Genomic DNA, 27688 nt, shown 5'->3' on the forward strand with positions numbered 1-27688 from the left:
GAGGTTCTGTTCATTTTTTAAAAATACTTTTTCCTTCTTTTCTTCATATCAGATAGTTTCTGGTGATTTAATTTCAAGTTCACCAATTCTCTTCTGTCATCTCCATTCTGCTATTAACTCCATCCAAGGTATATCTTCATGACAGATATTGTATTTTTCAATTCTAAACTGTCCATTTGATTCTTTTTTATATTTTCTGTTTAACTGCCAAGCTTTCTTATTTTTTCATTCATTACAAGCCTATTTTCTTTCACCTGAATAAGCACAGTTTTAATTACTCCTTTAATGTTTTAGCCTGGTAATTCTAACATCTTAGCCATCTCATGGTTGGCCTCTGTGTTGACTTTTTCCTTCAGAACAGTAGATATTTTTAAATTTAATTTTAATAATTACTCTGTATATTGAATAATGTTGGGCTGTACCTTAGACATTGGGAATGTTATGTTGAGGAGATTCTGAATCTAGTGGAGTTTTGACTACCCATGTTGTACCCCACTGCAACTGCTCCTAGGACAAAGCTCATTCCATGCTGATCACTTGCTCCAAGTTTTGACTCCCCTCCAAAATCTGCCTGCTTTTTGGCACTCTATAGAGCCCTCAGACAGATATTTTTTGTATTTCATCTGGAGTTTATGGTTGTTTTTTTTTTTGCAGGAAAGCTGTCTTGTTATGAGCTTACTGTTCTATTCCAGAAGTGAAAATCCCTCAGCCACAGGCCAGAGTATTTGGACTGCATGCCTGCCACAAGCCACTGCTCTTCACGTCCTTTAACAATCATTATTATTAATTCTTTGACTTTATAAAAGCCCGTTTTGAAGTCATTTGGGATAATGACTATAACTTTGCCTTTTACGGGAAATTTTGTTTCCTTTATTGGTTTTTAAATTTCTGTTTCCTGCTTCAGAATATTCCCTCCAGCTCTTTTATTCAGAATTTAGTGAGCAAGTCGGTGTGCACATTTTCTATCTTTGACTTTGTAGACTGTATTTTTAACTCTTCTCAGTTTTTACTTTTCTGTATTGCAAGTCATAGTAATAAGTCCCAGATGTTAAAGTGTGAAGCCATTAGGAACAACACCTATGGCTTTATGAATGAAAAGAAAGCTGATAGGCAAACTTACAAGTAGGTAGTTAATTATACCTAGAAAAAGTAATCCATAGTGTAGTTTTAGTGAATACTGTGATTAAAAAGTCCTTGGCTATCTGGAATTTTTAGTAAAGTTCCATAAAAAAAGCTAAAATTTCTAACCATATAGCAGCTTCTCTGTTCCTTATCATCTTGCTATCTCACTATTTTAATCTTATCTGGGGACAGTTTGTGCTCTGTTTTCTCTTTCAGTTAAGTTATGTTTACTTAAGTAATCATTATTTTATATTTGAAAAAATCAACATCACCACATTTCACTAAAACTGAGGATCACTTGATCCCTTCTTGTAGATTGTAATCACTTTGACAGTTCAATAGAAGAGCTTTTTACATAGTCTCCCATAATTTCTTCTTTTTGCATTCTTTATTAATCATTCAACTACTGATGTAAGCAGAGTTGCCACAATCATTAATACCATATATAGATCAAGTAAGTGTAGGATACCCACTGTTTTAAATTTGGTGCCCTTGACCTTTTTGCTATAAGGCATTTTTTCACTAAGTTTGTTCCATGCAGGGTAAGATTATGGAAGAGTTGGTGAGGATGTTTTGGGCTCAGATAATGTTTGAAAGTTGCTGTATACTGTGTGCCTCTTTTAGGAACCTACCATGCTTATTTACATGTTAAAGCTTCTACAGAGTTCTGGAGTACAGTATTCTGTTTAATTTTGTTTAACCTTGGTTTTCCCAAACTAATTTGTCTATTGAATGCTTTTTGACATAACAATAAAAAATTTTCTTTGGAGGAGTATTCTGTGGAACAAATTCAGGGAAATCCTGAATTTTTTGTATTTTGTCCAGAGTTTATGGTGGTTTTAAACCATAAACTAAGGTTCTAAACCTCCTTAGATGTGGAGTTTTCTTTAGCATCTTTCTAATAGAAGCACCCCCAATTCTGGAGTATAATAGAAGGAAGAAGATACTACTATCTCCTTTTAATGTATTGAGTGCCTTATAAATTGTCTTGTAACATCTTTAATCTAATTGTAATTGATCCAATAATTTGTGCAGTACTTTTGAAATTCCTTTCCTAACTCTAATCCTTATTAAGCCTTAGAAGTCCTCATTTATCTTCTAAAATAATTTATATTATCCTTTGATCTTAGTATTTTAATAGTTGTGCACTTGTGGCTTTTTTTTTTTCCTTTTTCATAAATGCCCCTTTATTTTCTGCTTACATCCATAGCACATGTATCTAGACCCAGCTGTTTTCTTCTTTCCCACATGGGGTTTTGATGTCGGTGTTTTCTGTAGTGACTTTATGTTATGAACTCAGCTAAATTTTCGTAAAATTTTTTTTTTTGTTTAGGAGATGCTTTATGCCTAAGTATCTGTCTTCCTGAATTTCTGTATTTGCTTCCATCATACTCTCTCTGGTTATTTCATAAAAATACAAAAATGTACATATGGAAATGTGGTCTTTTCCACTATTTATAAATGAATATATCTTAAAAATTCAAGAAATGCCATTTCTGATTATGCTAAAAACAAAAGTAGTCCTTTTTTTAACAAAAGTAGTTGAGGGTGGAGTGGGAGAAGTCTACGTGTTTTAGGTGTTTCATTTCCAATTCCAATGCTCTTCTTCCTGAAGATTCTGTTTGCTGTTTTGTATCATTGTATCATTTCCCTTCAACCTGAAGAACTTCCTTTAGCTTTTTTTTTTTTTTTTTGTAAAACAAGCACAAATTTTTTTCATTTCTTTTGTCTGAAAATGCCTTTATTTTGTCCTCATTATTGAAGGGTATTTTCACTGGAAATAGGATTCCGGGATGACATTTTTATTCTTTCAGCACTTTAAATATGTTGCTTCACTGGTTTCTGCTATCCATTGTTTGTTTTTTTGAACACAGTTTCATTTATATATAGTCACATACCCTACCGTCATCCACAGTGTACCATCAGTTGTACCATCATATAGTTGTGAATTCATCGCCACAATCAATTTTTGAACATTTTCCTTACTCCAGAAAAAATTAAAATAAAAGTAAAAAAGAACACCTATAACACTCCATCACCCCATTTCACCATATTTTTCATTTAACTTTTGTCCCCATTTTTCTACTCAACTGTCCATATAATGAATAAAGGGAGTGTGAGCTACAAGGTTTTCACAATCACACAGTCACATCATGTAAGCTATATAGTTTTACAGTTGTCTTCAAGAATCAAGGCTACTGGGTTGCAGTTCTATAGTTTCAGGTATTACCCTCTAGCCAATCAAAACACTAAAATCTAAAAAGGGATATCTATATAACGCATAAGAATACACTCCAGAGCAATTTCTTGACTCCATTTGAATTCTCTCAGCCACTGGAACTTTATTTTGTTTCGTTTTTCTTCTCCCTTTTGTTCAAGAAGATTTTCTCAATTCCATGACCAGGCTCATCCCCAGGAATCTTGTCCTGCATTGCCAGGTAGATTTACATCCCTGGGAGTTATGTCCCATGTAGGAGGGAAGGCAGTGAGTTCACCTGCCAAGTGGGCTTAGAGAGAGAGAGGCCACATCTGAGCAACAAAGAGGTTCTCTGGGGGAGACACTTAGGCACAATTATAAGTAGGCTTAGCCTCTCCTTTGCAGTAACAAGCTTCATAAAGGAAACCCCCAGATCAAGGGCTGGTCCTTTTAAACTGGGAGTCCTCAATATTTGTGGGAATATCAGTACTAGCCCAGGTGGGGAAGTCTAACATTTCCATATTTTTCCCCAGTTCCTCAGGGGGGCCCTTCAAATACATTTTTATTCTCTGCCCAAATTACTTTGGGATGCATTGGGATTTCACCCTAACCTGTATAAACCTACCAGAACTCACTTCCTATTCAAAGTTACATGTACTTACGGTGTTTTAATAAACTAACCATACAAGTTAAATTATTTAGTGTGCTACAGAAAATATAGATCCTGCACCAAATAAGCGTATCTTCCCTTGGTCTCACACAGAAGTTGAAGTTTTAAAACACAGTCAATATCCTCCTTTACCCTTTGGCCTGATTTGCCTTAGTCCTAGTCAGATCCGCTTCAGTGATGTCTCTAATAGAAGTCTGAACTCTTTTTCAGCTTTTTTGACAGCTGCTGTATGAGGTAATACTGACATTCATAGCTGATGAGCTTTAGCTCTGAGTTTCAGGTGTCACACAGGTACCCAAAATTCCAGAGACCAACCAGGTTATACACAAAAAGCTCAGCATCTCAGAATTTAGAGATAATCATTACAACTCAGCAAGAGATATGACTGCTGTAAGAGCTTGCAGGCTAGGGACCTTTACAATAAGCATTCCCCTGATAACCTGTGTTCTAATATTCAACTGTCAGAATTACACATTATAGTTAGTCCATGTTAGTGAGGCATTATAATGTTTTTCTTTTCATTTCTGGCGTACTTCACTCAAAATGCTGTCTTCAAAATCCATTCACTTAGTTGTATGTCTCACAACTTAATTCCTTCTTGCAGTTGCTCAGTTTTCTATTGTATGCATATCTCACAGTTCACCATTCTGTTCATCAGTCAATATACCCTTATGCCACCTCCTTCCATTAAAAATTGTGAGTATTTCCACCATAAACACCAATTTGCAAATGTCAATTCATGTGTCTGTTCTCAGATCTTCCAAGTGTATACCCCATTAAGAGGTTGCAGGACCTTATGGCACCCACATACTTAGCTTCTTGTGGAACCACCACACTGTCCTCCAGATGGGCTAAACCATTCTACTTCTCCACCAATAGTGAATAGGTACATTGCTCTCTCCATGTTTTCTCCAGCACATGTATCCCTCTGTTTATTTTTTTCTCTGCAATTTTATAGTGATATATTCACATACCATACAATTATCCACAGTGTACAATCAGTTGTTCACAGTATTATCATATAGGTGTGCATTTATCACAACAATGAGCACTTGAACATATTCATTACTCAAAAAAAAATTTTTTTAAGAATAATAAAAATAAAAGAAAAACTAAAAATGGAGTATAATACAACAATAAGGTCAGACAGCAGCACCACTACCAAGAATCCCATACCCTTCCCTTATATCTCCCTCTCATGGACATTTAGCTTTGGTATATTGCCTTTGTTACATTTAATGGTAGCATATTACAATGCTACTGTTAACCGTAGACTCCAGTGGCATTGATTATATTTTTCCCCAATACCATCCCTTTTTTCAGTACCTTGCAAGGTTAACATTCATTTGTTCTCCCACATGTAAAAACATTTTTATATTTGTACATTTAGTCACCATCACTGACAACTCTAAGTTTCATTAAGCTATACAGTCCCAGTCTTTATCATCTGTCTTTCCTTCTGGTGTCATACATGAACCTAGCCCTCCTCTTTCAACTTTACTCACAGACATCTTTGTTCAGGATACTTACAATATTGTAAACCATCACACAGTATTGTTCTGTCCATTTCTGGGTCTATACAATCAATCCTGTTGAAAACTCTATACTCCTTCAACATCAAATGCCTGATTTCTACCCTCTATCTTGTGATAACCTGTGTTCTGTTTCAGCTTGCAAAGTTTGCTCATTAATGTTAGTTCGTATTAGTGAGACCATAAAGTATTTTGTCCTTTTGTTTCTGGCTAACTTAGCTCAACATAATGTCCTCAAGGTTCATCCACGTTGTTGTATGTTCTGTGACATTGTTCTATCTTACAGCTGCATAATACTCCATCGTATGTATATGCCACAGTTTGTTTATCCATTCATCCATTGATGGACATTTGGGCTGTTTCCGTCTCTCAGTAATCATGAATACTGCTGCTATAAACATTGGTTTACAAATGTCCGTTCATGTCTTAGCTTTCAGTTCCTCTTAGTATATACCTAGTAATGGAATTGCTGGATCACATGGCAGTTCTATACTTAGCTTCCTGAGGAACCACCACACTGCCTTCCAAAGTTGCTACACCATTATACATTCCCACCAACAGTAAATAAGTGTGCCTCTTTCTCCACATCCTCTCCAGCACTTGTAATTTTCTGATTTTTTTGATAATGGCCGTTCTGGTAGGTGTGAGATGATATCTCATTGTGGTTTTGATTTGCATTTCCTAATAGCCAGTGAAGTTGAGCATCTCTTCATGTGTTTGAACCGTTTGTATTTCCTCTTCAGAAAAGTGTCTGTCCATGTCTTTTGCCCATTTTTTAATTGGGTTGTTTGTCTTTCTGTTATTGGGTTGTAGGATCTCATTATATATTCTGGATATTAGACCCTTATCTGATGTGGTTTCCAAACATAGTTTCCCATTGCGTAGGCTGCCTTTTTACTTTTCTGACAAAGTCCTTTGATGTACAAAAGTGTTTAATTTTGAGGAGATCCCATTTATCTGTTTCTTCTTTGATTGCTCGCACTTTGGGTATAAGGTCTAGGAAAACACCTCCTATCTCAAAATCTACAAGATACTTCCCTACATCTTCTTCTGAAACTCTTATGGTCTTAGCACTAATGTTTAGGTCTTTGATCCATTTTGAGTTAATTTTTGCGTAAGGTGTGAGATAGGAGTCCTCTTTCATCTTTTGGATATGGATATCCAGTTCTCCAAACACCATTTATTGAAGAGGCTTCTCTGTCCCAGTTGCTTTGGCTTGACTGCCTTGTCAAAGTTCAGTTGTCCATAGATGAGAGGGTCGATTTCTGAACACTCAATTTGATTCCATTGGTTGGTATATCTATCGTATTGCCAGTATCATGCTGTTTTGACCCCTGTAGCTTTGTATTGTGTTCTAAAGTCAGGTAGTGTGAGACCTCCCACTTCATTCCCCTTTCTCAAGATATTTTTGGCTCTTCAGGGCACCCTGCCCTTCCAAATAAATTTGGTTATTGGTTTTTCTATTGCTGCAATTTAAGTTGTTGAAATTTTAATTGGTATTGCATTGAATCTATAGATCAGTTTAGGTAGTATTGACATCTTAATGATCTTTAGTGTTCCAATCCACTAATACGGTATGTTCTTCCATTTTTTTGGTCCTGTTTGAGTTCTTTTAGCTATTTCTTATGGTTTTCTATGTATAGGTCTTTTGTGGCCTTGGTTGAGTTTATTCCTAAATACTTGATTCTTTTGGTTGCTATTGTAAATGGAATTTTTTCTTGATTTCCTCCTTCTGCATTAGTGTGTTAAGAACACTACTGTTTTTTGCGACTTGGATTTGTAGACTGCCACTTTGCTATATTCATTGATTAGTTCTAGTAGCTTTATTGTAGGTTTTTCTGGATTTTCTACATATAGGATCATGTCATATGCAAACAGTGAAAGTTTTGCTTCTTTCTCTCCAATTTGGGTGCCTTTTATTTCTTTTTCTTGCCTAATTGCTCTAGCTAGAACCTCAAGCACAATGTTGAATAGCAGTTGTGACAGTGGGCATCCCTGTCTTGTTCCTGATCTTAGAACAAGATCTTTCCCTATTGAGTATGATGTTAGCTGTGGGTTTTTCCTATATTGCCTTTATCGTATTGAGAAAGTTCCCTTCTATTCCTATCCTTTGAAGTGTTTTCCTCAAGAAAAGATGTTGAATTTTGTCAAATGCCTTTTCTTCATCGATTGAGATGATCATGTTTCTTCTGTTCTGGTTTATTGATGTGGTGGATTACATTAATTGATTTTCTTGTGTTAACTAGCCTAGCGTACCTGGAATAAATCCCACCTGGTCATGGCATAGAATTCTTTTACTGTGCTGCTGGATTCAATTTGCAAGTATTTTTGTTGAGAATTTTTGCATCTATATTCATTAAAGAGATTGGTCTATAATTTTCTTTTCTTGTAGTATCTTTTTCTGACTTCGGTATTTGGGTGATGGTTGGCTTCATAGAATGATTTAAGTAGCTTTCCCTCCTCAATTTTTTTGAAGAGTTTGAGCATGATTGGTACTAATTCTTAAATGCTTGCTATAATTCACTTGTAAAGCCATCTGGTCCTGGGATTTTCTTTTTTGGGAGCTTTTGATGACTGACTCAGTCTCTGCTTATGTTTTGATTGTTGAGGTCATCTATTTCTTCTTGAGTCAGTGTTGGTTGTTCATGCTTTTCTAGGAAATCCATTTTGTCTAAGTTGTCTAGTTCATTAGCGTATAGTTGGTCGTAGTATACTCTCATTATCTCCTAATTTCTATGAGGTCAGTAGTTAGGTTCACTTTCCCATTTCTGATTGTACTTATTTGCATATTCATTCTCTCTCTCTCTCTTTCTCTCTCTCTCTCTCTGTCTGTCTCTCTCTCTCTTAGACTAGCTAAGGGTCCATCAATTTTCTCAAATACCCAACTTCTGGCTTTGTTGATTCTATTGTTTTCCTGTTCTCAATTTCATTTATTTCTGCTCTGATCTTTGTTATTTCTTTCCTTCTGTTTGCTTTGGTGTATACACTCATTATCCCTCCAGGTTCATGGTTAATTCCTCAATTTTTGCTCTTTCTTCTCTTTTAATATAGTAGTTTAAGGCAAATTTTCCTCTCAACACCATGTTTGCTGCATCCCATAAGTTTTGATATATTGTGTTTTCGTTGTCATTTGCCTCGAGGTATTTACTAATTTCTCTTGTAATTTATTCGTTTACCCACTGGTTGTCTAATACTGTGTTGTTTAGCCTCCATATATTTGTGAATTTTCAAATATTCTGCCTGTTATTGATTTCCAACTTCATTTCATTGTGATCTGAGAAAGTGTTTTGTATAATATCAATATTTTTAAATTTGTTGAGACTTGCTTTGTGACCCAACATGTGGTCTATCCTAGAGCATGATCCATGAGCACTTGAGAAAAATGTGTATCCTGCTGTTGTGGGTGTAGTGTTCTATAAATGTCTGTCAAGTCTCGTTCACTCATTATAAAATTCAACACTCTGTTTCCTTATTGATCTTCTGCCTAGATGTTGTATCCATTGATGAGAGTGGTGTATTGAAGTCTCCAACTATTATTGTAGAGGTATCTACTTCTCCCTTCAATGTTGTCACTGTTTGCCTCATGTATTTGGGGGTATTCTGGCTTGGTGCATTAATATTTATGATTGTTATGGTTTCTTGATGAAATGACCCTTTCGTTAATATAAGGTGTCCTTCTTATTCTCTTTTAATCGTTTTACATTTGAAGTCTAATTTGTCTGATATTAATATAGCTACCCCTGCTTTTTTCTGGTTGTTTGTGTGAAATATCTTTTTCCAACCTTTCACGTTCAGCCTATTTTTGTCTTTGTGTATAAGCTGAGTTTCTTGTAGACAGCATATAGATGGGTCCTGTTTTTCATTCCATTCTGCTAGTCTTTGTCTTTTTATTGGGGAGTTTAATCCATTAACATTTAGTGTTGTTACTATAACAGCAGTACTTTCTTCTACCATTTTGTCTTTTGGATTTTATATGTCATATCTAATTTTTTTTCTCTCTCTCTCCTTTTACCCTTTCTGACAGTGTTCATTTCTACACTCTTCTCTAAACCTTTCCTGTCTTTTCCTATCAGCCTGTCACACTCCCTTTAGTATTTCTTGTAGCACTGCTGTCTTATTCACCAACTCTCTCAGTGTCTGTTTGTCTGAAAATATTTTAATCTCTCCCATGTTTTTGAAGGACAGTTTTGCCGGATATAGAATCCTTGGTTGGCAGTTTTTCTCTTTCAGTATCTTAAATATATCATACCACTGCCTTCTTGTTGCCATGGTTTCTGCAGAGAAATCTGTACATAGTCTTATTGAGCTTTCCTTGTATGTGCTGGATCACTTTTCTCTTGCCACTTTCAGAATTCTCTCTTTGTCTTTGTCATTGGACAACTTGATCAGTATGTGTCTTAGAGTAGGTCTATTGGGGTCTATTCTGTTTGGGGTATGCTGCACTTCTGGAATCTGTAATTTTATGTCATTCATAAGAGTTGGGAAATTTTCAGTGATTATTGTTTCTGTTATTCTTTCTGCCCCTTTTCCGTTCTCTTCTCCTTCTGTGACATCCATAACACATCCATTCATGAGCTTCATGTTTTCATTCAGTTCCCTAAGACTGTGCCTGTATTTTTCCATTCTTTTCCTTATCTGTTCTTTTGTGTATATGATTTCAAATGCCCCGTCTTCCAGTTTCACTGATCCTTTTACTGCCTCTTCAAATCTACTGTTGTATGTCTCCATTGTGTTTTTCATCTCTTCTATTGTGCCTTTCATTCTCATAAGTTCTGCCACTTGTTTTCTCAAGCTTATGAATTCTTCTTTATGGTCATCCACTGTCTACTTATATCCTTCATCTCTTTTGCCACATTTTCCTTCAGCTTGTTGATTTGGTTTAGGAGATTTGTTTGAACATCTTCATTTAGTTTTTTCAATTCCTGTATCTCAGTGGAAGTGTTAGTTTGTTCCTTTGTCTGGTCCATATTTTCATGTTTCCTAGTATGGCTTGTTATTTTTAGCTGTCTAGTCATCTGATTTTCTTTATTTGTTTATTCTGGAGCTTGTTTTCACTCTTTGACCTAGGGTTTTCTTGTTGGTTGTCTTTGTTCTCTATCTGTTCTTTGGCATTCAGTTCAACTTATTCTATACCTCTAACATAGCTTCTGTTTAGTTTATCAGAAATTTTTAGCTCTTGTTTTTCTGGTTCTTGCCCTGCCTCTATGTAACCTTCTTATGAGATGGTCTCCCCAGATACGGTCAACCCCAATCTGATTTTCCCAGTGCAGACATGCCCAGGTCTCAGGAAGAGTGAATAAAGTTGTCAGACCCTCCTGTGAAGCCTCTAGACTCTGTGCTTTTCCTATCCTTTCAAGCATGTGGTGCTTGTCAGCCCACAGCTCCCCACAGTGTAAAGAATTGCCACAGGTGCCTTTAATTCTCCGCAGACCCTGTCCCTGCCAGAGGCATGGCTGACTCAAGCTGGTTTCTGCTTGCCAACCCCTGTGGTCTGAGTTCTCTGAAGGAGAGCCTCCACTTGAGCTGGGCCTCCCCTTTCTTGGGGAAGTTATGCCCTTTAGGGAATTGTCTCCCCCCTAGACTCATTACTTTGTCTCTCAGACCCATCTTAGCTCTGCCCTTGCCTTGGTCCAGCTGCCAATTGCAAATGTCTGAGGCTTTCTGTAATGAGCTACTTACAATAGTTATTTAAAAAAAAAAAAAAATCCCTTTTCAAGCCTTTCCCCAGCCCCCAAGTTTTGTCATTCCTAGTATAGGCTATTTAAAGATATGCCCTTTAGGCTATTATCTCTTTCACCTAAATAGTTACTCTCAGACAACTTTAATTCCTTGCCAGGGCAGTGCTGAAGCAGGGTCTCTGATGGGCTATTGAAAAGTAAAAAGATAAAAGAGTTGGAGATCAAGAAAAGAAAAGAAAGAGGGGGGGTGCCTTTTTGGAGCTGGACTCCAGCTCTCTGGGTTTGCAAGCAGGAGCCCAAGTTGATACACATTTCTATGTGTCCCTTTTTCTTGGAGCCCAGCCCTTTTCCAGTATTCTGAACACCTCCAATTCCAATTTTTGTTGTTTTTGTTAGCCCCACCTCCTCTCTGCTGGACTGATTCCTCCTGGTTCCTTTTGTGCTTGCTGTTGGTTTATCTGTGCTTGGAGCTTTTCTTCAGCAGTCAGAATTTGTTAATTATTTCTGTAATTGGGACTGGATTGTGTCCCCCTCCCCCCTTGCTTCCAGCCCAGATTGTTTCTTTTTCCCTCGAGGAACCAACTCAAAGACAATCTGCCATGCCTGGGGGGAGAGCGGCACCAAGGAAACTAACTTGCCAAGGAAACTTACAGGTCTTCACTGCCATCTCAGCCATTCCCCCCATTCCAGACTAGTATACAACATGTGATCAGTCACAGAAATCCCCAAAATGGCTGTTCCAAAAAGTTCCTGGCTATTTGCCAGCTGCCCTAGAAGAGTAACTAAATTCCACACCTCACCACTCCTTCATCTTGCTCCACCTTTCTGCTATCCATTGTTTTTGACTAAGAGTCAGTGGTTTGGAGTGATGAAAATGTTCAAAAATTGATTGGGGGTGTTGAATGCAGAACTATATGATGAAACTGTGAACAATTGTTTATTTTTCATGATTGTATGGTATGTGAATATATTTAAATAAAATTACACTTTTGAAAAAAAGAGTCAGTAGTAATTGAGTCACTGTTCCCCTGTAAGAAATGTGTTGTTTTTCTCTAGCTGCTTTCAAGATTTTCTTTATCTTTGGATTTCAAAAGTTTAACTGTGAGGTGTCTAAGTGTAGTTTTCTTTTTACTGTCCTGGTTGAGATTCATTGAGCTTTTTGATTGTATAAATTTAGATTTTTTTTACCAAATTTGGAAAATTTTCAGCCTTTATTACTTCCAATTTTTTTTTCTACCTTATTCTCCCTCTCTTTCTGGGATTCCAATTACACATTTTGTTTGACCTTTTGATATTGTCCCACAAGAGTTATCTTTTAAAGTAAATCTTATCACTTGACCCCTTCCTTAAAACCTCTCAGTGGCTTCCTACTGCAAGTAGAATAAAACCTAGACTCCTTAACATGGCTTTCAAGGCCTTATCATCTGATCTTGACTATCTAACTGACCTAATCTACCACTTTTCCCTTTGTTCACTATGCTTCTGCCACATTGGGTTTTCCCTTTCCCTAGAACATAATAAAGTCATTCTTGACTTTGCACTTGATGTTATCACCTTTTACCTTGAATGCGCTTCCCCAGATCATTATATGGCTGACTCCTGTGGGTCTTTGCATAAGTTACCCCCTCAGAGAGGCATTTTAGATCCATATCTCTTATCCATGCTTATTTCTAGTACCAAAAACCATGCCTGTTATATATTCAATAAATTTTGCTGCATACATGAATTCATTAGTTCTAAGATCATTTAGGCATTAGACTCTGAAGTGTTATAGAAGTTCATTTGACTATGTTCAGTTCCAGAATTATTCTTTTATCAGAGCTATGCTATTTTGTTTTATCAGCTTTATTCTATTCTGAGGGTTCTCTGAAACAACATAGCCTGTATTTTAAGAGCTCTATTACAGCAAGTTACAAACAAGTCCCTTTGATATGATGAATGCAAGTTGTATATACATTTCCCTAAAAGAAAATTATCTTCTTCTGACCTGACAGTTTCTGAGGAACAGCAATCCCCCAGAAAGACTGCTTTTCTATTTTCAAAAGTACTTTGAACTTTGCTTGTTTGTTTGTGTGAACCTTTCAAATAGCTTATAGAATCTGTAGTATTGGTTTTACTTACTAATTATGGATAATAGTGGGTTATTGATGAGATTCTGGATATCCCCTTTTCTTAAGTTCTTTGATGTGGAATATCAATTCTGAGCTTGGTTAAGCCATGTTACCCATCTTCTTTATAGGCTTTGATGCGGCCTGGGAGAATTGATAGAATCATCTATGTGCCTTTACCAGATGCAACAACAAGAAGGGAAATATTTAACCTGCAGTTTCGCTCTATGCCAATCAGTAATGAGGTTGAACTGGATCAACTCATCCTCCAAACAGATACATATTCAGGAGCTGAGGTAAGACCATTCCCCTCAAAATACCTTGGCAGAGGGAAGCACTGACTTGGGTTCATAAGCAAAAAAGACTGCTGATTGCCAACAATTTTAAATGACGATAGATTAAGAAATTTTAAAACAGGAAATGCACTACATGACAGATAATTACTGTTTTAGTTTTATTGCCCCCCCCCCAAACAAATACCATGCAATGTGCCAGCTTAAGCAATAAGAATTTATTAGCTCACAGTTTTGAGGCTAAGAGAAAGTCCAAACAAAGGTGTCAGCAAGGCAGTTCTTTCTTACTGAAGACTGGAGTTCTGGGGCTGGCTGCTGGTTATCCTTAGCACTAGGCTCCTGTTTCTCGTGGCAATGCACATGGTGGCCTTTCCTGCCTCTTCCTTCTCTTCTGGGTCCCATTGACTTGCAGCTTCTTGCCATGGCTCTTTCTCCTGTCTGTCTGAATTTCATTCCACTTATAAAGGACACCAGTAATAGTACTAAGACCCATCTTGATTTGGATGGGCCACACCTTAAATGAAGTAACCTCATCAAAAGGTCCTACTTACAATGGGTTCACACCCCCAGGAATAGATTAGATTTGAGAACATGTTTCTCGGGGGTACATACAGCTCCAAACCACCACAATCACTAAGTTAAATTGCATTTTATGTGGCCCTTGTTATATCTCAGTTGTTTTTTACCTGGCTTCTGTTATTCCTCAAAATGTAGTCTTCAGATAAATAGCATAATGTAGTTGAAAGAACACTGGTGTAGAAGTCAGAAAATTCTTGTGTTTGGCTTCTTGATACAGCAGTTTCCAACCAGTCACACAGTTCTCTGAACTTTGATTTCTTCACCTTTCAAATGGAGATGATAGTACAACCTTCTGTGCTGTTTTCTTAAGAAGAGCATAAAGATGAATTTGGGTTTTCATGCAAGCACTCTGAAATACAAACGGTTTAGTAAAAGGATTGTGTTATTACTGTCTTTTATCATTTTGAAAAATTATCCCAATCTACTTATGTATTAACAAAGATTCTCTCAAAAAACAATAAAATGAACAGACATTATTTCTTTAAGTGTGAAAATATACTCTTGATAGGAACAGGAAAGACCTCTTTGAAAACATGAACCTCACTTTTAAGAATGGCAGATAAACACTTTTCCTCTCCCTAACAACTCTTATTTAGGTTGTTTTTATTTGCAACATAAAATTCCATTAAAGTAATTCTGCAATTTTTTACATGTGTTTCTTAAGAAAAGGGCAGACTATATTCCTCAACATAGAAATGTCTTCTGAATACCACTGATCCACAATTTGTATTAGGAAATTGATATTTTTAAAGTATTTAATTGTCAATTCTTTTCATTCTGAATTATCCAGCAGGTTGCACTCCACATTCTATTTTCTTCCCATCATTTTTATCTGTCTTCTGTAAAAATCAAAGAGATTAACATGTAACAGATAGTAGTACTCCAAGAACACCTTTGAATTGGACTCAGTGTACCAAGCAATCACAACTAACAACAACAACCTAAATACATCCCAAATTTACTCATTGTTTTGTCTCCAGGTATGGATATTTGATCATCCCCCTATATATATTTCAACTTACTAGAAAGAAGCCACATAGGAAGTAACTAGAGATGAAGTTGACGTATACTTACCTTTAAGTTCTGTCTGAAACAGTAATCTTAATAAGCATCTCTTGAATATATAGTTACTGTTAACTGACAATGCCAGCATTTCTAGAATTCAGTTTTTGATATGAGAACAAGGACTGGTATATGTATGATATGTCAATTAATGGGAAAAAGCGAGGAGAAGACACCATAAATCTTTCATTTGAGCTGAGTGAAGTAGAAAAGCAGTTAGTATAGTATAAATATGCCTTTCTTGTTTTGAAGTAATTCATGGTAGTAATATAAATGTACAAAACAAAAATAAAAGCCAATGAAGTTGTGTCTGGCTGAAGGGAAAAACAACTTATTTGGTGCCAAGAATTATTGTACCAGCCTGCTAGTTCTTATGTAGTACATGCCTTATTCAGTCTAGAATGTAAGCATATTTCTGATTAATTTTTATATCAGATCTTTTAAAGATAGCTACAGGAAAAGTAGCAGAAAATTCTGTCCCTCCTCAAATTATATTTTTGTGTCCCAGTTGTTTGGGTAGGGGAGGGGTATTCCACTGTGGTCCTTTTTATAATCAGTATATTGCAATTTTATAAAAATTTTATTCCAGAGGTACATTTTAGTAGCTCTAGGGTTTTCAATTTGAATGAGTCAGATTTGTTCCACTCTTCTTTTTACTGAATCTTTAGGCATTTCACACAGATGTCCTACTGTTTGAAGAAAACTATTATATTAAACAAAATGACATTAATAAATAAGAAATTTAAAAGCATTTAGCTTCAGATAAATATAAGAACCCATCTTTTCTTTTTTTTAAATCTCTGTTTTCAACAGAATGAAAATGGTGCTGTCATGTTTGAAAGCCAAAACTAGATGTGCTTCTTTTTTATAGGAAAGTAAATTCAAAGCCAGAACCTTAGTTGCCTGACTCCCATCAGGCTCGATTTTTACCATTAGTGTAACAAATTTATTTCTTCCCCATGCTGAGACCATATCCTCAGCAGAAAACCTACTACATAGTATATTGTTAACAAACACTTGATAAACTGAAGAAAAAAAAAAAGGAAGGAAGGAAGGAGAGGAAAAACGTACCTTTAGAAAAAAATGATCTCAGTTGTCATTTGTCATAATTGGATCCCTCTCATTTTGTGGCACTGTACCCTTTCTACTGAGCTATGAGGAACATCCCTGTACATAGACCCTATAATTCTTTTATGTGTCCGAGACCTAGAAAAGGAAGGAAGGTAAAGAAGGAAAGCCCTTGGTATTAGTTTTGCCAGCATCTTACCAGATAGGCACTGCCAAAAGGAAGACCCTGAACCACAGCTTTTGGTGGCACTTGTGGTCCCCTCATGTGGCCAATACCTGCTCTGGGGTCCTTGAAATGGTGATAGCTATCACAGGACTGTTAGATATCCCAGTTGATCTCTATTTAATTTCTACTAGATTTTAGGGCCATAAAAGCAAATATGTTACTCCTTTTAGATCAGGCAAGAGAAACCCTTGCCCTGAATCCCACCCGTTAAGAGTGCTCTGTATCACGAACACACATAAAATAAATTCACAAAATAAGAGAGAAAAAAATGAAATGTCAGAATCAAATTACAAAAAAAAAAAATTAAGAATGGTATATACAACTGGGCAATTATCACCCTACTTTGAAATAAATGAATACAGAGATGCAAACTAGAATTCTGCCAGCCATAGATTCATAGGGGTCAAATGATTTTGTGTTCACATGGTGTGTCACTCAGGATCCAGCACTCAGAGCAACTACATCCAAATGGCATGAAGGCTTGTGGTTGACTTTGCCACTATGAGTGTAAATTTGTTAGGGTGGGAAGATAGAACATCTTTTATTTAAATGTCTCTTAGTTTGTCCTTCTAAATATTTAGCCAAATGATTTGTGGGCTCCATTTGTACCCTTACTTCATACCCCTCAGAGGTTAGAAACAGGCCTCAGCAAATATAATGGTATGTTGAAATGGCAGGATCCATGGTATAAAGAAGCATCTTTATTTTACTTCTCATTCTTCCTTTAAAGCAAAGTAGATAGTTCTTTTCCAGGCCCTGGATGAAAACTTGGGGGTTGGGGGTTGGGGGTACTGAGGGGGAGGAGCATTTTGTGTAATGAGCATTGCTTTATTTATATTTTTATTTAAAAAGTTATGGAGACTGAATGGGATCGAAGCGGCTGTAGTGCACTTTTAATGATTATGATAGAGATAAAAGGGGAAATACTTTAAAAAATACTTTCTTTTGACCTGGTGCTTTATTTTGCCTAATAAACATTGTTCATGGAAGCTAGCACAGACCCAGTGTTTGAAATGCTCCTTATACCCTCTCTGGAAAGGGAACATAGAGAATTGAAGCACTTTTTAAGCCTCTGGAGGATCCCAGAAGGAAGCGTGTCGCCTGCTGAAAGGAGAACGCAGGCTCCAGGGAGCAGCCTCCCAGGAGAGGCTGGAGCCGGCAGTGGCTCAGCTTTCAGCACTCTCTGCCACCCATCACTCCCCCGTGGCCGTGGGCGTCATTGTCTTTGGCTTCTTGGCTGTGGCTCCTAGTTAATGGAAAAACATGTTGCCATTTAAAAGCAGATGGGAATTTATTTCAAGAGGAAATAATAAGTCATTTTTTGGTCATAGCTATTGTTTTCTTTTGCTTTGATTTTTGTTTTTGGAGTGATTTGTAGCAGATTCCACTTCATTTATTCATGTGTCTTTTATCAAATTATCCTAGTTTCTTTAGGAAAACTTTTATCTTAAGCACTTACAGGAAATCAAGTATCGCAAATATATGCACATCAAAGCCATAACTGGGCTAGTTACCCTGTGTGCCATGTGCTGGAGAACAGAGGGGATGAGTTAGATACGTAATTTCCTCTGCATGTAAGAATTTCCTGACATAGCCTGAAGACTAATACCTGTTGATATTTTTATTTGTATTTGGGTATCATTCTTCTTTTAATGCTTTTTATCTCATTAAGTGAAATTGGCAACATATGTCTAAGAGCCAGGTATCAACTATACATTTTACAAATAGTGTAGGTGATCATAGCATTTATTTCATATATTGGTTTTGGATTTAACCTCCAGCAGAGGTAATAAAGTGGAAAAAATAAAGAATTCCAATGTTGTGGTTGTTCAGGTCTTTAATAGAAACCTAGCTCTTTTCTTTCAGGGTGGTTTCAGGCAAGTTATTTAACTTCTTTGAACATCATTTCCTCATTTGTAAAATATCTATGTGACAGAAGTTGTTTTGAGTGTTAAATGAGATAAACAAAAAAACACCGAGAAACAGTGCCTGACACATCGAGTGCTTCATAAATGTTACTTCTCTTCATCCTTTCTTCCTCCCATCTGTTCAGTAGCTATATTTACCACTAAAATATTGAATGATGTTGCACAAGATGGCAGTATATTTTGCATTGCCTCTATAACCAGATAGTTTATGTAAAAGCTAAATGATAATTGAGTTTGGCTCTTATCCTATAAAATATAAAAATTTGTTTAATATGGTGATTTTTAGTATAATCTTATGAATGCAGCTCCAGAAAATCTCTTTAAAGCAATTTTTTAGAGTTAAATGTTTCACACAAAGTTTTCAAAAAGCTTTTAACTTCATGTCTATTTAGTCCTATTTTACTAAAATGATGTCTTGCCCTGAATTCTATTTTGTAATCTGTGCTTTCCAGAATCTAATAATAGCACAAGGTCTTCATGCCAGCTTCACATTAAAATATCACCTTCCAGTGGTACCTCATTAATTCAAGAAGGGTTTATTTACCATTCTTGAGCTATTATAGCCCATAAAGGACAAGCCTTAAGTTACTTTTCTAACTTGCTGATTGACATTCCTCTCTTTTCTCCCACGCAATCAAAACAGAAGGACCAATTAGAGCCACTTAGGATGTCCGTATTCTTCCAGCGTGAAATCTCGTGACAGTTTTCCCCAAACAGAAAATCAGGATCCATGGTATAGATTGGCTGTGTATCTGACCAGTCTACCTGACAACAAATCTGAGATAGGATGAGAATTCTAAGGCAGGACAGACCATCCTTTGGCCTGGTCTCAGGCCCTCTTGAGTGCTACAACTCTGTGGGAACAGTACTATAGCAAAAAATAAAAAAATAAATCGCCCTAGATTTGAGCAAAAGGAATTGCCTTAAGTCCCATAGCAAATAGTTGACAAACCCAAGACCAGAAACCAGATCTTTCAACTTCTTGTGGAAGACTCTTTTCATGATCTCTTTCTACCTCCGAGTCAATTGACAGATCTTTGAAACTTCCCTAGTTCCCTTTGACATCTCCGAATTTTTGCGCAAGTTTGCCTTTTTTTTTCTGGATAGTGATTTAGTAAGCTAAATGGCCTACTGTGAAACATGTTGAGCCGTCTTATATGTACTTTTTCTATAGCAACTATCTTTACCTACCTTGTCTGCATCTTCCCAGAAAAGTATAAACTCCCTCAAGTTAGGAACTGGTTTTCTTCATTCATTTTTCATATTGCTCAACAGTGGGAATAAGACTTACAGCTTAGAGGGAAAGACATAGAGACAACTAAATTCTTTATAACGTATTTATGTGGCATGATCTAGTGATGTGCAGAACACTATAGGAGCAAACAAAAGGGGATAACTCATACTACCTGGAATTAATTATTGATGCACAGAAGGAATACTTGATCTGAGTCTTAATGGATGAATAGGAGTTACTCTTAATAGAGTGACTGGGAAGGAAACACTTCTGGCAGATAGAAAGGCAGAGATGCATGAAAGAGATGTCTGATTGGCATCTCTAACCTTGCTTAGAAGTTGAATATGACTAAAAGAAAGGGTCTAGTCTTGAAGTAGTAGGGGATGAAGCAGGAAAAGTAGGTCAGACTTAAATGTCATGGGCCTTGAATATCATCTGAACTTGCCTTTCTCCTTTAAGCAATGGAGAACCATTGAAAAATTTATTGAGAGAGTGCTGTGGTCAGATTTCGGTTATCCAAAGATTGGTGGCATTTGCATCCAGAGCTATTATTAGCTAGCCCACTGATCACTTTTATGTGGATTAGGAAAAAGGTGCTCCTTCTCCCACTTGGTGACAGCTTCCTATGAGGGCAAAAAGCTTTTCAAGCAGAGCATGTTCTACCTTTTAGCCCTGATTTGCCCCCCTCAGCTGGGCGTCTTTGTGTAGGCACCACTTTCACAGCTGTACAAGGCTGTCTTACTTTTGGCTTATGTATCATCATATACCTCACAGTGCCTAGCACAGTACCTCATATAGAGTTGATACATATTTATTGACTAAATAGATTTAGATTCTACAACTCAACTACTTTCTGTGACTGTTAAAGATTTGGCTTCATGAATCCTTGGGCAAAAAAATGTTTTCCAAAGGGGATAATTTGGGAATATTAAAGATGTCTTGTATACAATATTGGCACATTAAACCTGCTAGATGCAGCACCTGCTATGAATTGACAGAATATTGGATGTCAAGAGGCCATGTCCTCTGAATCATATTATCACATGTAACTTTGAATATAATTCCTTGGGCAAGAACCTTATCTCCACACCTTTGTTCTAGGATAGCCTGAATATGGCTATCCTGTTGTAAATGATTTATGGTACGATCCTTCAGAGCAAAAGCCAGCATATACTAAAAGTAAATCATTACAATTGTAATTTTTAAGCCAGCCCTACACAGTATTTTATGATCTTTGTGCTAAGTGAAGAAACTTAGTAACATCCAAGGCCTAGACTTTAATCTCATCTTTGCCCATTACTGTGGTGTGAGCTTGAGCAAATCAGGTATTGTTTCTGGGATGCAGTTCTCATCTTATAAGAGAGTGGGAATATGATCTTTATGGTCCCTTCTGCTGAAAATCTTTGTGGTTATATACCTGTTATCAATTAAATTAATTGTATAAGGAATCCCTTAGTGGTCAGACCTCCAGAGATGTAACATGGTGTACCTCCCTTACAATGCTTTTAGAAACCTGGGATCTTGGGATCTTGGTTAACATCCCTAAATACTTGCTAGTGGTTTAGAGATCCTAATCACAGCACCAGAGGAATGTCAGAAGAAGAGGCCAACAGTGCATAGAACTCAGATTTTAATAAAATTCTTTAATAATTTTTGACTAATAGAAATGAAAGTTTTATCTGCTCAGGGATCCATAGCCCAGTGATTTTTTTTTTTCTGAGTCCTTTGGTTTTTCTGCTTTGATTTCAAATGACAGCAAAGCACTTCCTTAAGATAAGATAAGTTCAGTATCTGTGATATTGGAGGTGCTTGGATAAAAACTGTTATAAAATGGAAGTGTGCAACAGCTATTTTCCCTAAACTCTTTTTTTAGGAAAAGAACCGGAAGCTGCAGAGTTATGATGCTATAATTTGTTTTTCAATCTGTCATGGAGATATAAACATTCTCTTTCTTCCTCACCAACCAAAGAAAATACTTCATGCACTGAAATCAATGTTCACATATTTCCTAATTTCACTTTCTACTTAGGTTGCCAAAAAGACTCCCTTAATTCTGCTTACCTGAAGGCTATTTTAGATAGGATGTTTACACCAAAGCATATCATCCTCAGGAACAGCTTGTGCTGCCATACCTGTATTACTGACTCCTTGCCAGGTGTTTAAAACTGCTGTCAGCTTAAAGAAGCATTAGTCAGAAAGGAAATGGATGTTTAATGAGAAACTGGCTAGCAACAAACTTAATATAGAATTTTATAACTAAATATGGAAACCCCTTTATAGGAAAGTAGTATGTCAAGGCAATAAGTTAGTCAGGACCTACTTGACAATCTAGACCCCAAGCCTCATATCCAGGCTAAATATGCATCAATGGAGAATTAATTCGGACCAATAGTAATGCTGACTTGAGCATTTTAACATTCCGTTTTGTTTTTCCTCTTTCAACTTCTCAATCTATTCCTTATGCTAGTTCTCCAGAGTTCTTGCACAAACCATTTGATCTGTGCTTCTTCATCTTCAAAAGAGTGATAAAATTTGGGGAATCTAACTTGATAGGAACCCATGATTTAAAAAAAAAAGAAGAAGACATGTAAAGCCTGCTATAAACTCAATAGTTTGGATTCTGGTAAAGAGTCGAATATTTTGGTTTGGTTATTCGAGGTAATGGAAAGCTAATTTCTAATAATTATGATTGGTCTATATAAGGAAAGTATGCCACCAATATATGAAAAAACTATTTCTTCTTTTTAGGACATTTTTTGCTAAGTGAAATTGCATTATGGTTAAGCACATGGATTACAGAAACAGACAGATTCCATAGTGACCAGTCTCCTCAGGTGTAAGAGGCCCCTACTTTTTAGAGTTGTCAAATGTAGATGATTCATATAAGGTGCATAAATACTAAGTACTCAATAAATCATTTTTTTGTATTTTTTATAATTAGTAAATCAAATTTAATTGATCTCTAGTATGAAAGTCTATATTTGCCTAATTTTTCATATTTTTGCCTTAGATTTATGAATATTTCATGTGTATGTCATGTTTTAAGTTTTAATGGCATGTTCTTTAAAATCAAACTATATTTTACAATTAAGATATAGTTCAGCTATATATAAACATATGTAATCCCTATTTTTGTTTTTTCCTTGTTAAAGATGTATACTATTATTCACAGTCAAGGCAAAAAAGCTATTGTTTCTTTACAGACTGTCTACATAATATCCATTTTTCAGCATATTCTTTAAGGTAATTCCTAGTTCCTTGCCTACAGCTTTACTGTTTTTTTACATAAGTCTTTTTATTAAAAAAAAAAAAAATCAGTGAATCTAGCTACCTTAGAAAGTTGAATAATCATTTCTGCTAGAATAATCATTTAGGAAATAAGCATATGTAATTGCTATGCCCTTTCATTTAGGTTAGGATTGCACCCAAGTTAGGTAAGGCCTAGAAACCTAACACTAAGGACAAAAGTCCCACATGTCTGTCATTGGGTGTGTGATGATCACATAGGCATGTTCTCATTCTTCAGCCCCAATGGCATTAATTCTGACTTCTACAAGCTGTCATTCTATTCAAGTATTACTAAAACGCTATAAAATGTTTGTTCAGAGTTGCAATGTAGTCATTAGATTCTTCTTCAATATACCCTCCACTAGGTTTTGGAAATTTAAAAACAGGATCTAACCTTGCCTTAGAAAGGCTAGAAAAAAAAAGTAGAAAGAATTACAATTTGCAGGGATGTCTTATTTTTGTTTTTAACTTCCAAATATTATTTCTGGTGTTCTCTAGTAATAAATAACTCTCTTTTTGCTATAATCTGGTAAATGGTTTATGCTCAATTGCTTTTATACTTGCAGGAAATTTTCCCTATTCATTTAGAAGGAAAAATAAAAACAGCTATAATGTATAGTGCCACTTCTAAATTGTGGTAGTTGAAGGTTTTCCAAATCACAGCTTAGTTATTTTCTCTTTCATTTGGAATTTTTAAAAGTATCACTTAAAATGTTTTGAACATTTAGGCAAGACATTCTTTCAATGATAGCAAAAGCAGCCCCTTGGCATATTTTTATTCACTTCAAAAGAATCCTTAAGCAGTGGTTTTATATTTAAAAGCAAGAATTGTATTTAGTTTAACTAGCTTTAACTTCTTGCCAGATTCCTTAAAAATATAATAGGCTACAGCATTTTGAGTGAAGTATGCCAGAAACAAAGGCAAACACTAAAATGCCTCACCAATATGGACTGACTACAATGTGTAAGCTCAGAATTGAATCTTAGAGCACAGACTATCAGGGGAATGATTATTGTAATGGTCCCTAGATTGTAAGCTCTTACAGCATTCAAATCTGTTCCTGAATTGTAATGGCTGTCTCCAATCTCTGAGATACTGATCCCTTTGTATATAACCTTATCAGTCTCTGGAATGTTGGGAATCTGTGTGATACCTGAAACTCAGAACTAGAGCTGGATAGATACAAATGTCAGTATTAGTGCATACAGCAACTGTTAAAAAAAAAAAAAGAAAGCTGAAAAAGAGCCCAGACTTCAATTAGAGATTTGAATGAAGCAGATCCAGTTAAGACCAGGGCAAATTGGGCCAAAGAGTAAAGGTTGAAATTGACTGTGTTTTAAAACTTCGATTTCCATGTGAGACCAAGGGAAGAGATGTTTATTTGGTGCAGGATCTATATTTTCTGAACAATATAACTTCTACAGTCAGTTTGTTCAAAAACCATAATTACATGGAATTTTGAATAGAGAGTGAGATATGGTCGGTTTGTATAGGTTACAGTGAAATAGCGACACATGCCAAAGTAATTTGGGCAGAGAAGAAAAATATATATGCAGGGTCTCCCTGAGGAGCTGGGGGAAAATGCAGAAGTGTTGGACTTCCTCACCTGGATTGCTGCTGATGTTGTCACAAACATTGAGGACTGACAGTTTGGTAGGCCGAGCCCTCTCTCTTGGGGCTTGCCCTTATGAAGCTTGTCACTGCAAAGGAGAGGCTAAACCTGCTTATAATTGTGCCTAAGAGTCTCCACTTGAGTACCTCTTTGTTGCTCAGATGTGGCCCTCTCTCTCTAACTAAGCTACCTCAGCAGGTGAACTCACTACCTTCCCCCCTACATGGGACCTGACTCCCAGGGGTGTAAATCTCCCTGGCAATGCAGGATATGATTCCCAGGGATGAATCTGGACCCAGCATCGTGGGATTGAGAACATCTTATTGACCAAAAGGGGGATGCAAAATGAAACGAAATAAAGTTTCACTGGCTGAGAGATTTCAAATGGAGTCGAGAGGTCACTCTGGTGGACATTCTTATGCACCATATAGATAAACCTTTTTAGTTTTTAATGTATTAGAATAGCTAGAAGTAAATACCTGAAACTATCAAACTCCAACCCAGTAGCCTTGACTCTTGAAGACGATTGTATAACAATGTAGCTTACAGTGGGTGACAGTGTGATTGTGAAAGCCTTGTGGATCACACTCCCTTTATCCAATGTATGGATGGATGAGTAGAAAAAAGGAGGACAAAAACTAAATGAAAAATAGGGTGGGATGGGGAGGATGATTGGGGTGTTCTTTTTTACTTTTATTTTTTATTTTTATTCTTATTCTTTCTGGTGTGAGGAAAATGTTCAAAAATAGATCAGGGTGATGAGTGCATAACTATATGATCATACTATGAACAGTTGATTGTACACCATGGATGATTGTATGGTATGTGAATATATCTTAATAAAACTGAATTTAATTTAAAAATATATAATAAGCCAAACTAACACTCATAGATATAAAATTACTGGTCCCAGCATTCCATATTGTTTCCTGTTCCATGTCATAAACCTAAGTATCAGAACTGGAGGTTAGGAGGAAGATGAATCCAACAGTTGTCAATTCAAATTGTGTTTTCTTGTTATACCACTGAAGTGGATATGATCAGCATGAAATATGCACAGGTGCACAGATTCACAGAAGCTGGGCTGATGTTTCATTTGTGGTTTCCTTATAGTTTGATAAAAGATACTATACTATGATTTCACCCCTCTAATAGTCATTCATTTATAAAATAAATATTGCACCCACTGTGTATAATACATCAAAAAGCTCTTTCTGTCTTATCTAGCCTGCCTTATTTTTTGATCTTCCAGGATATTTTCATGGGGAAATTAAACCTTCAGTGCTTTTAAATTACAATTTATTTTTCAAAAAATTTATTTACATATTTAAGAACTTTTATTATATAAAGCAAGCTGCAGTAATATTTTCATTCATTATGTACTTGAATAAAACTAGAAATCAATAATTGAATTTTAGGGGCAAAATTTAAAATAAAGACAAGACAATCCATATTATACATTATAAATTACGTAAAAATTGAAGCACATTGGAGTCCAGTTAGAACATGACCTAGCTTAGCATAAAATTTGGCTTACTATGGATATGACTTGGATCCTACACAAAGTGATTTATTGTAACTAGTATCAAAAGGGACCTCATTATAATAATTTTTCTGTATCTTATGGCATAAAATATTGTATAGCTATGTTCTATATTGTTTTAAACTTATTTTTGCAACTCCAGTAGTGACACACTGAGGACTTCCACGTAACCTAAAACAAGTTTTTACAGGTATTTCAAGATTCTGTTGACTTGCTTCCTGAACCATCTACATCTGTAAATCCATGTTTAAATATAGCCCTGTATAAAAACTGATCTTGTCTTGTAAGCGAACCACTCATGAGAGTGCATTATTTCTTTGATAGCTAATAATTTAGATGATCATTACATAATTCATGTTACATTCATATACTAAACACACAAAAGGTAAAATAAAATAAAAAAGAATCTTGCTCCCATTTTATAGACATCACAGAAAAAGCCACAGGCAAGTGAAAAAGAAAAAAGAAACAGAATACCAGTGCCTAAGAAGTTTGAAGAATTTTTTTCTTTCTTCTTCCCAAGGATAATTGCTTATAATTTTTTAAAAAGTTCATTACAGCTGAGATCATGTTATATTTTTTGTTTCTTTTTTATTGATAAAGATGATTTCTGTCAATTTATAGTCATTAACTTCTGCCAAATTTGTCTGCAATAATCAAATTATAGACAATTCCTAGTTCACCAACATTGTACTATAAGTTGCCTATTGAAAATTCACTTCAGAACACTCTGGAAGCCATGCTGTTATGGTGGTTAGTTTCCCAGGCTAGTCCCCTGGAACATATTAATGTATTATGGTCTTTGTAGGTAATCTAACAGTAGTAGACTGAGTTTTAGATTATGGGAGCAAAAGAACATGCACTGTTAAGACTAATGAAAGGAAAAAGGATTCCCCTCAACATACACACACACCTGGACAAGATTAGACAAGGCAAAATTAATCTTCACTTCATTTCTTTCTATACCTCCTCCCAGCACCCCCTTCATCTTTCAAGGTCTCTGCCCCACCTGCCACCCCCAGCATCCTCCAGACCTATTTCTAAGGGCTTCTTTTGACAGCCCCAATCAGTTGTCCAATAAGAAAACTATTTGATTGAACCAATTCACTATAATAATCTGTATCACTGCCAGAGGTATCTGCATTTTTTTAAAAAAGTTTATACTCTCCCCAAAGAATTTCTGAAAATCTGGTGGATTTTCAGGCTGTACAACTAAGCAATAGAAAAGAACTTAAAGGTATTCTGAATAATGTATTGCCAGGAGAATAGCAGGTCAGCCCCTATGAGGACAACAAACTTCCCCTGATCTGCTTCCTATAGCTTTTCTTGTTCCTTAACCCCTTCACCTTTCCGCTTCTATTGACCTTTTAGATACTTGAAGTGCTCAAGGTACCATGTAGAAAAGGTTATTCTACATCAACAATTTTTACCATAAAACAATCCAGTGAACATAAATAAAACTATCTGCAATTTGCCAAAAGAACCTCTACTATTGTATGCAGATTACATTTTTACATTGTTATAATCATATAACATATTTTAATGTC

The 27688-nt window shown here is 36.0% G+C and overlaps 1 protein-coding gene across 2 annotated transcripts in view; it reads left to right on the forward strand.

Annotated features, from left to right (window-relative positions):
• Positions 1 to 27688, forward strand: part of SPATA5 (spermatogenesis associated 5) — a 449967-nt gene that overhangs the window by 364924 nt on the left and 57355 nt on the right. For both annotated transcript variants that reach the window (XM_037830598.1, XM_037830599.1), the window contains one exon: positions 13439 to 13603. In XM_037830598.1, the coding sequence (XP_037686526.1) occupies positions 13439 to 13603 (165 nt within the window). The remainder of the gene's footprint in view (positions 1 to 13438; positions 13604 to 27688) is intronic.

Source organism: Choloepus didactylus, chromosome 3 (genome assembly GCF_015220235.1).
Source record: "Choloepus didactylus isolate mChoDid1 chromosome 3, mChoDid1.pri, whole genome shotgun sequence".
Classification (NCBI taxonomy): domain Eukaryota; kingdom Metazoa; phylum Chordata; class Mammalia; order Pilosa; family Megalonychidae; genus Choloepus; species Choloepus didactylus.